Here is a 10,581-nt window from a genome sequence, read left to right on the forward strand (position 1 = left end):
GAAACTAGCCCACATTTCTGGTATAGAGCACATTGAAAAAGGGCAGAAATACAAAACAACATTGTTATAATTGGTTAGAACTGCAGTACAATGTGCTCTAAGGAACTTAATGAGAGCTGTGTCTGAGAAGGCAGGGGCCTGAATATAAGGGGAGGTACATTAGGCTAAGAAGCTAGCTGGTCTTCATTTGCTTGGTGATGGAGATGATGGAGTTATAATAGATTTTAGATGACTGAAGACTGACAGGACTTGGGGATGGATCATTCAAAAAAGAGACACATAAAGGACTACTAGTTAATCCCACTTACAAAAATACAAAATGTAAGTTTGTACAGTGAAATCAAGAATTGTGTTTGGACTGCTAAGTCTGGGATACCTATTAAACTTTAATAAGGAGATGAGGTGTTGGAAGTAGATGCCTGGAGTTGGAGGGAGATCAGAGTCAGAGATAATATTTGGAAATCATTAACATAAATGCACTTAAGTTCATAGGGCTAGATGAGCTTACTTAAGGAGAGTGAATGAAGAGAAGGGAGCTGGAACCTCTAGCATTCAGGGGTTAGTCAAGCAGAGGCTAGTCAGCAGAACAGAGTGAGAGAGAGTGGGCTAGGAGGTAGGAGGAAAATCAGGATAGTTTCTAACTGGAGAGGCTGGACAACAGGATGGAATGCTGCTAAAGTTGGGTAAGACAGGCACAGAAAGATGACATCAGACTTGGTAACAAGGGATCTAGTCAGTTGTAGTCTTAGGAATGTGGTGGAGACAACCCAACTGGGAGGACTGAGCAGAGGATGGGAAATGAAGAAGTAGACACTGCTTCTCAGGCACATCCTCAAACATAATTACTCTCTTTAGAGATGTCCCCCTTGAGGAAAGAGTTTATTGAATTTTTTTTTTTTACATATGTCTGTACTTTCTTGATGGCAGGGACTGCCCATAACATTAATCTTTACATCCCTGGTGCCTAGTTCTATGCCTGGCACATGTCAAAAGATTAATAAGTTTGCTAAAGGAATCAATGAGTATTTGTAGTTATAATTCTGACTCCTACCTCTTAATCTTTTATTAAAGAAAAAACATCTTAAAATACTCACCTGAGTTTTTATTACATGGATATGTTTTCTAGTTCTCTGAGGCAAAAGGGTTTCCAATAATTGAAACCAAAAGCAAGGATACTAAGTAAATATTATTCTAAAATATGCTAACACTTAAGTTTCCAGGTAAACATATTTAGATTCTAATTTATCTCAGTGAATCTTATTAGAAAGAATAAGCCTGGCTTCACCCTTGAACAAGCTCATTGTTCACTGAAAAAAACTTCTAGTCAGGATTATCTCATGGGCCGAAATACAATAGATTTGGCTCAGTGGTAGAGCATCGGTCTGATGACTGAAAAGGTCCCAGGTTCGATTCCGGTCAAGGGCATGTGCATTGGTTGCAGGCACATCCCCGGTTGGAGGTGTGCAAGAGGCAGCTGGTCAATGTTTCTCTCTCATTGACGTTTCTAGCTCTCTATCCCTCTCTCCTCCTCTCTGTAAAAAAATCAATAAGATATATTTAAAAAAAAATATATATTATCTCTTGGATCATAAACCAAGCACTCATAACTAGTCCATGACATTGAGTATGTATGACAAAAGCATTATGTACTCATGAAGATCTTTCATTTTGTTTTTCACAATGAAATTGTCAATCAAAAACGAAAGAAAATAATGAAAACACTAAAACAGAAATGTAGTTAATGTAGAAACAGTGAAAACATTGACCCTTTCAAAACCTTTAGAAATCATTTCAAAATGATGCTTGGAATATACATCCAGGTATATGATAGTTAACATTTCAGTAATCAACACGGACAGAAATCACTGGTCTCATCTTCATGTTAAAATCAAATTTGCTTTTCATATTATCTAATTTATAGAGAAGGTTATTGAATAAAGGAAGTCCATAAAAATACAAACAAAATTTTAAAAATTCCCACTTAAAATCATAAATTTCTTCCACATAATAATTCCAATTTTCCCTCAAATTTCCATCCAAATGTAATTTTATATAAAACATGTAAACAATATAGTATTGTTCTAGTCTAGCCTCAAACCCTGAAATATACTTCTAAAATATAAAACATCTAATGAAACCTAAGTCTCTTAACCACCAAACAAAAGACAGTGAATGTTCATTAACCTGGTACACATCATCTTTTTAATCTTCAACCCCACCCTACTCTCCCAACTGTTTCTGATTTTCCTTTTTCTACTAAGGGTACCTACTCTGGCTAGTGCTGATGGCTAGAAATCGCAATTCAACCCTATTCCTTTAAAACCTGTTGTTAAATTCTATAGATTTTATTTATCTCTAATGCCTCCCACAAGCATCTACTTTAAACCAAAATTATCTCTGGTTTGAACCACATACTTGTTTGTAACTTGTCTATTTCCTTCCAGATTTACTTTATATTCATCATGTACACTGAAGCTAGAATAATCTGAAAGCATAGCTCAAATCACCTTAAATTTTTACTCAGTCTCCCCAGTCTTAACAAAATAAAATATAACCTGCTCCAATCGGCCTTCCTCTTTAAATCCAATTACATTTTTCTTCTCTCCAGATTAAGTGGAACAGGGTCTTCCTTACAATTCTGGAAGCCTGTTATAGCTTTTTCCATGCTTGTGCCATTCCCTTTGTTGGAAATGTGATCCCTCATCTAGACTCTGCCTACTCACATCTTGCTAAAATAAAATCCTTCAAGAACCCACATGATCTGTAGACCAATAACATATAGGATCCCCCCAAATGAAACAAACTATATGGCATTGGTCTAACAATCTAAAAAAAACTAGTAGCCAAAAGCTCTGACTATAGAGACTATTCAAGGCGGTAATTTGATTCATGAATCTTTAAGGAGCACATCCTAATTTATATATAAATATATATATATATATATATATATATATATATATAAATATATAAATATAATTGAGCAAGTATATTTATAGATAGGTAAATAAACTAGAAGGGAGGGAGGAAAAGAAAAAAACAACAGAGTAATTCTTGTAAATTTAACCTGAGTTATGCCATGTATTGATTTCAGCTTCAATTTGGCTATGGAGACACGGCCATTAAATTACTATATTCTATTCCAGACCCATTTTTCTAGATTTTTGCTTAAGTCATAGGAAATATTATATGGAGTTAAAGATATGCAGGAGAGTCAAATGTGGGGTTGCCGTATTTTTCGGACCATAAGACGCTCCGGACCATAAGACGCACCAGTTTTTAGAGAAGGGAAATGAAGAAAAAAAGATTCTGAAACAAATAGTGTCCTAAAATATTTTATGTGCGTTAAAACCCAACATCACAGTCATAAACACATGTAATCAACCCTGTAAAGTAAACAGCAGCATTTAGAACCATTTTAGAGCCGGGCAAGTAAAAAAACTTTTTTTTTAAAGTATATGTGTAGGCTATATTTGGACCATAAGACGCAGGGACTTTTCCCCCCCACTTCTGGAGGGAAAAAAGTGCGTCTTATGGTCCGAAAAATATGGTATATCCATGTTGTTTTCTTTATTCTAAAACTTAGCTCATCTTATATGCATAAATGCCCCAAAAAGCACATTTTAGGGACATCTTCTTAAGTACTCCAAATATATTTGACCTAAACTGGCAAATAAGTGTGATTAAACTCTGGTGCCAGGTCTGAGCCTCAGTTTAGTCTGCCAATTATTAAAAATGACCCAGCATTGGTTTAGCTGAAATTCTTATTTTCCTCCTTCTGCTGGCTTTATCACAAATTACCTAATACGTGCTCTGAGCACAACTTCCACAGTGCAAATAAAGCAAATGGAAAGGCAGATCTGGTGATTGTCCTCCAGTAAGCTTTTCTGTAAATCATTCCAAGAATTCTACACCCCTTTCCTTTTAAATTCTTTTCTTGAACATGTTCCAATCCTTCACATATGTTCTTTCTTTCTTCTCCCAACTCTGGTGCCAAGATCCCCAGTCTATCTTTTTAGTCAATCTGGCTACTGCTTTTCACTGGGAGGAGGCCCCTCCTTTGCCCTGAGCACCTGATCATTTGAATAAACTTTTCAATCATACTGCAACATGGGGCACAAACTTCACTTTACTTGGTAAAAAGAATTTTAAGATCAAGATCAGCTTGAAGATAGGTCTAAATTAAAAGTCAGTAAGATTAACATATTTAAATTAAACCTGGCTACATTTAAAAAGTGCAACAAAAGGAATGTGCTCATTGTTTTACTTAATTACATGTCAGATGACAGTGGCAGCTCTGTGCTGGCAGGTCTAGATGCAAGAATGGTGCTTTTGGGAGAACAGGGTCTTCTGTAGTATTTATAAGGTAGATTATTGAACACACAACACACATACACACGCAATTGAAGACAAACAAACAAAAAAAAAGAGGTAAGGAGAAAATAAGGTATGAGTCTTTTTTTAAAAAAATAAAAATATATTTCTTTATTGATTTCAGAGAGGAAGGGAGGAGAGAGAGATAGAAACATCAATGATGAGAGAGAATCATTGATCAGCTGCCTCCTGCACACCCCTCACTGGGGACTGAGCCAGTAACCCAGGCATGTGCCCTTGGCCAGAATTGAATCTGGGACCCTTCAGTCCACAGGCTGACACTCTATCCACTGAGCCAAGCAGACCAGGGCAAGGTATGAGTCTTTTCTCTGCCTTAAACCACAATTAATGAAATGTTGAAAAGCTATCCCGGTGGAATGAAAGACTAAGGAGAGGAAATCACCTATCCCCTATGACCTGTGAGACCAGTGATTTTAAAAGATCAAGTAACACTTTAAAGGGAGGTACTATGAAGGACATTACTATGGAGATTTAAATAAGACTTTATGCTTTGATAGTAAATAATAGTATCTGGCAACTGAGAGAGATTGAGTTCCTGTGCAAAATTAAATGTAAGTATATTTGTACAAACCTTCAAAACACGATTATTTTCCTAATCAAGGCAAGAAAACTAAGCCAATAAAGTTGACAAGAGAATGTGTTAACAGAATCCTTCTTAAAGGCATTTACTTTCTGATACTTAGACATAGAGAATGAATGAATGGTCAAACCCCTATCCTCAAATGCATCTATACAAGACTTTGTATGTAATAGTTGGATAAACATGATAATATTATTTTAACCACTACATTTGAAGCTTTAGGTAGCATAAAAAAAAATTTGACAGGCTCAGTGATGTTAGAATCTTCTTAGACTATCTTGATAAGATTCATATTACTACCAATAAGTTACTCAAATGTCAAGATAAAGCCAGTTACATTATTGAAAAACTTTAGCTAAAATATATTTTAGAATTTTAGGTTTTAATTTTAAATATAGTTTTAGGATACATTTCAGAGAAATATGTAATTACAGTAATATATGCTCATTTTAAAAATGTAGAACTTATATAGACCACACAATCACAGACATCAATTTAGGATGACTATAAAGTTATAATTTGTGATTTTATTTATTTTTTATAGCAACTTGTTCCCTCATCCAAAATAGTCTATAGTAAAAAAAAAAAAAAAAAAAGAAAGTAACTTTGCAATATATCCATATCAGTATCAGTATGTCTAAATTTATTCTGCAAACTATGAAAATAATGTTCCAGTTAACATTTTTTATATAAAAATCAATTTGAAACTATTTCTGTATTCAAACTGAATGGAAAAACAACCTTTAGGAGATATTTACTCCAACTGTAGCTACCATTCCTACACTCAAAATTTCTCTCCCCCACTCTAATCCCTACTTAAAAAGGTTCCCAAGTTAGCATTCTTCATTTCTTATTTAAAAATAGAAAACTTAAATAATGGTCAATTAGGTTTGTTTGTTTTGTTTCCAATTAAAGATTGTTTTCATGAACCTTAATAATTTCATATACTTGCTCAATTATATCTAAAGAACTAACTGTATTTTGTCTAAAACACAGTTTCCTAAAGTTCCTGAATTTACCTCCCTGAAACCTTAGGTCAGTGGATTAATTTAGAATACAAAACCCAATGGACAAAAATAATCTGGTTAAAAATAACTCTCTGATGCCTAATTTAGGAAATTAACCTGTTGAAATTTCTGGCTCTTAGAAAGTCATTAGAAGAGGAGGAGTAAGTGATAATCTTGTACAGGCCAAAGCCACTTGGAGGCCACTTGTCAAGCATTATGCACCTTCCCAAACACAGGAATAATAAGGGCAGTTTTATATAAGAAATTAAAGTCATTTTTCTCCCCCAGGGAGAATAGGCTTGACCATCAGAAACTTCTTCCCAAGTACCTAACACAGTGGTCGGCACACTGCGGCTCTCGAGCAATATGCGGTTCTTTGGCCCCTTGAGTGTGGCTCTTCCACAAAACACCATGGCCTGGGCGAATCTATTTTGAAGAAGTGGCATTAGAAGAAGTTTATGTTTAAAAAATTTGGCTCTCAAAAGAAATCTCAATCGTTGTACTGTTGATATTTGGCTCTGTTGACTAATGAGTTTGCCAACAACTGTCCTAACACATGACAACACATTTCCAAACAGCAGCTACAATTTAAAGTCAAGAGCCCTTCTTCTGATAAGGGTGGAAGGTGTAAAATACCAAATAAGTATTCTTCTACTGGATGATAAAAGCTCAGCCTGAAGCCCAAAGCTGGCAACCGTTATCTGAACGAGCCAGAGGACCCTGCGATAGTACCAACAGGGTGATAGTCACCTGAAGGGTCCCTCATTTCTTTTTCTCCAGTCTCTTCCTACTTCTCAACCATTAGGAATTAACGTTCTCACCCCCTTCCTGAGCCCCAGTGGTCAGACACACATCAGTGAGCATTGAGGGCCTGTCACCTCACTGTCCTTGGGTACCATCCCTTTCCCCTGTGGGCCTCCTCTGCACCTCCTCCTTGCCAAGTGTAAAATGTCTGTCAATCTTGCTGTGATCCACTGTATAGTTTACCTGTTGTCCTCCCAAAGTTGCTCGACCCCTCCCCAGAGATGCCTCTCCACCCTGTGTGTCAGTCTTTCTTTGCTCCCTGGATCTGTTTCTGATTGGGTACTAGCCTCTTCCTGCTGGCTTCTTCGCCTCCGGCCTTTCTGTTTTTCTCTTTACATCCCCTGACCTACCTTCTTCTCACTGTCATTCCTTCCCAAGTCCTCCCCTCGGAACAGGCAAGCTTATCTCCATCTTGCAGGGCTGAGTTTCTCTCTCCTGTCTGCCTCTGTCCCTCAGCCTGCCTATCTGGCTTCCCCCATATGGGCCTCCACACTCCACGCTGGTGCTGGTCTCTTCCCTGCAGGTGCACCTGCCTGGCAGCAGCTACTAACACATGCAGTATTGTATTTCCTGTCTCTCATTGCATTCCTATTGCTGGGTGTACACTGACCTCTCAGCCACACATGAGACATTTTCCCTCGGATTTCATGGTAAAGGTAACTTTCTCCCTCTGCATGCACTCCTCCCTCCCCTCCCAAGTCTGAGTGTTTCTCCTTTTATGCCTCTCGGGAGGGTAACATATGTGCCTTGTTGTGTACATCCATCATGTGTCCATTCAATTCTGTGAGTGCTCTCCCGAGACCACGCTCACCTCTCTCTCTCCTGATGTTTACACCTACACGGTGGTATGAGTTCATGTGCTCCCCAAGAGATGCACAGCTGAATGCCTCCCGCTGTGCACATGTGTATGCAGGGGGCCTTTCTGAATGGGAGTCTCCCTTGGCTCGGGTTCACATGATCCCCGTGAACCAGGGTTCACACCTCTCCCCCAGTGGCTCTCTACCTCTGTCTTCCCTGTATGCATTTAAAGTGCCTGGCACTAGTGGGAGCTCAACAGATGTTCCATTTCCACTTTTAACTGAACAGCCGAGTCTGCATCTGAGTGTCCTTCTGTGCCTGTTTTATGACATCAGTTAATTAGAGCGTGTTCCCTGGACATGAACTGAGCTACTGGTTAGGATGCTCTGTGAGTTCTATCTCCCTCCCACCGTCTCTCCTCTTGCAGTAAAGGTTACCAGTCCACATATGGTAGACACCTCCCCTTACGCGAGGTGTCCACTCCGGTCTCCCTCATCCACACATGTCCATAAACGGCTTCTCCACGCACCCAGACTGCAGCGTCTCTTCTCTGTCCCTCACTTTTTTTTTTTTTTTTTAACGTGAGATTTGTGCTCCAATTGCGGCTCTTGAGTCTACCAGAGCCTTCGCTGTTGCTCGAGTTGTGTACGGAGCGCGGTGCGGGGTAAGCCACTGGATGAGGTGCCTCCTCCCCTCCACCCTGGATCTTGTTCGGTCTCCACGTCTTTGACTCCCCTCCCTCCCTCCCTCCCCCCCCCCCCCCCCGGAGACGCCGGGCATCTTTCGGGAGTATGAGGAGCCCCCATGAATCTGCCCCCCACGCCCCAGGAACCCATCCCTAGCTCCTGGGAGAGCGCTGGGTGTGTAGCTCCCGGGATCGCGGCGTTCGTGCGTCTCGGGAACCCAAAGCGCCTCGTCCCCAAGTCCCCGGGAGCGCAGGGCACGAATGCGCCCCCCTCCCCACTCGCCCGTGTCCCAGCCTTGGCGCGTACAAGATGTGTGTCCCCCCTCCCTCGCCCCGCCTATGGGGAGGGGGTGCCTGTGCCCCCATCTCTGCGAGCACACGGTGTGCCCCGCCGCACACCAAACGCCTATGTCCCCAAGTCCCTGCGAGTACAAGGTGTGTCCCCTCTCCCTAAGCGGAGCGCCCAGGTCCCGTCTCTTCGGGTCTGCGGTGCCTGTCACCCCCAAACGCGGACGGCCGGTGCCCGCAGGTCCTCAGGAGCTCCTTACCGGTGCGCTGCACCCCCTCCCCGCCCCCACCCCCACCCCGGCCGTAAGCGATGTGGTTTCCTCCCTTGACTCCTGGTCCCCCTCTCCCTCGCGGGGACAGAAAAAGCCAGGAAACCCGCGGGCGCCGTCGGAAAGTCCCGCAGCGGCGGCGGCGGCGGCGGCGGCGGCGGCGGCGCGGCGCAGCCAAGGCGGAGCGGCGGCTGCCCCGGCCCCGCCGCCAGGGGCCGCCCGCCCGCTGGCCTCTCCGCGCCCGAGCGCCCGGCGGGCCCAGGACGGCGGCGCCTCCGGCGACCCTGCCCGGCCCGGCCGCCGCGGGCATTGCCACGGGCGCTGCCACGGACGCTGACGGGAGCGGCGGCGAGTCACAGCACCCCCGGTCCCGCGACGGGTGCCGGGGCCGGGGCCGGGGGCGGGCGCGGGCGCGGCCAGGCTGTGAGGGGCGCCCTCGCCCTCCCCGAGCCCCGCGCGCGCGGCCAGCTCGCTCACCTTGTGGCTCTGGTAGGTCTCGAGCGCCCGGATCGCCGTCTCGGTGAGCTTCACATGCAGCACGGTGATGTTGTCCTGCCCCAGCCGTCCGCACGACAGTCCATAGCGCTGCTCTTCCCGCAGGCCCGCCGCCCCCCCTGCCGCCATCTTAAACTCCCCGGGGTGCCGACGCCGCTCCGGCTCCGGTCTCCACTGCGGCCGCGGCTGCTGCTCGGGCTCCTGCAGCCGCCGCCACAGCTACGGCCATCCCGCGGCTGACGTACTGTCATAGACTGCGCGCAGCCAGACCCCGGGCAGCCGCCGCCGCCGCCGCCCCCCCGCCTCCGGCCCCGGGCCCCGCCCCCCGGCTCCTCTCACTGGCCCGGCTCCCCGCAGAGCCGCCCTCATTGGCCGCCGCCCTCCCAGGGGGCGGAGCCCAAAGTCGCCGGAGTTTTGCTCGCAGGACGGGACAGCGAGAGGTGAGACAGGCTGACGTCGAGGTGACGCTCAAACTTAATCACATCTTACGTCATGTCTGGTTGTCTAGGCTCCCCGGCCACGATTGGGTAGGCTGGATTCGGGCCAGGGGGGGAGGGGGATCCCTTGCTAATGGGGTGTCCAAATGTAGCCTGGTCCGTTTACTTGAAGTCAGAGTCCTGAGAGGGGAGGGCCCTCAACCCCAAAAGTGTGTCTGAGTGTAAGGAGGACTCCGCCCCCCGACGGCCCCGGGGAGCTCCTCGAGATTGGGGGTGTGTGTACGGTTGAGGGAGGATGCAGTAGGCGGAGTCCCTGGAGGGCTGCTCCCCAAAACTCAGGCTAGCCCTGTGGAGCCGATGGCATAGGGGAGGACGCCGTCTTCGTCTTTTAGCCCTGAACTTGGAATTCGAGAATGGATCTTAGACTCGAGGCTGGTGTGTCAGAGTGTGTGGAACAGCTTAAAGACGATATCGTGACTAAGGCTTAAACGCCTTTGGTGTGGTGGGTGTCCTGTTACAGAAAACAGGACCCTGCAGTGTCTTTCCCACGCCGTGCCCGCCTGGGATCCCATAGGAACAGGGTCCGTTCCCCTGAGCTCGCCGTGGGGGCAGGGTGTGTGTGCCTTTTCGGGGCGGGGGGGAGGAAGGGGAATATAGGGAAGGGGGGTGTTCTTGGCCGGGGTGGGGTTACCTCCCTTTAAAGGATCCTGGGAGAGGAGAGCTAGCCTCCACCTAAACCAACAGGAACGTCGGCACCTCTCACGATCCGGTGTGGAGTCCCGTCCGTCGCATTTAACAGGGGTGTGGGAACACCTGGCCGGGGCTT

The 10,581-nt window shown here is 45.1% G+C and overlaps 1 protein-coding gene across 4 annotated transcripts in view; it reads right to left on the bottom strand.

The window, feature by feature from the left end:
* ELL2 (elongation factor for RNA polymerase II 2) overlaps positions 1-9,790 on the bottom strand; it is a 71,627-nt gene extending 61,837 nt beyond the window's left edge. For 3 of the 4 annotated variants that reach the window (XR_004983194.2, XM_036411286.2, XM_036411288.2), the window contains exon 1: positions 9,301-9,600. Coding sequence is in view for 3 of the 4 variants with exons in the window: in XM_036411286.2 (XP_036267179.1) it covers positions 9,301-9,447 (147 nt within the window). In the remaining variant the exon portion in view is untranslated. Of the gene's footprint in view, positions 1-9,300 lie in introns of all 4 variants that reach the window. The other variant, XM_036411285.1, reaches the window with a different exon arrangement.
* Positions 9,791-10,581: the final 791 nt, after the last annotated feature.

The sequence above is a fragment of the Pipistrellus kuhlii genome, unplaced genomic scaffold, assembly GCF_014108245.1.
Source record: "Pipistrellus kuhlii isolate mPipKuh1 unplaced genomic scaffold, mPipKuh1.p scaffold_m20_p_4, whole genome shotgun sequence".
Taxonomy (NCBI): Eukaryota; Metazoa; Chordata; class Mammalia; order Chiroptera; family Vespertilionidae; genus Pipistrellus; species Pipistrellus kuhlii.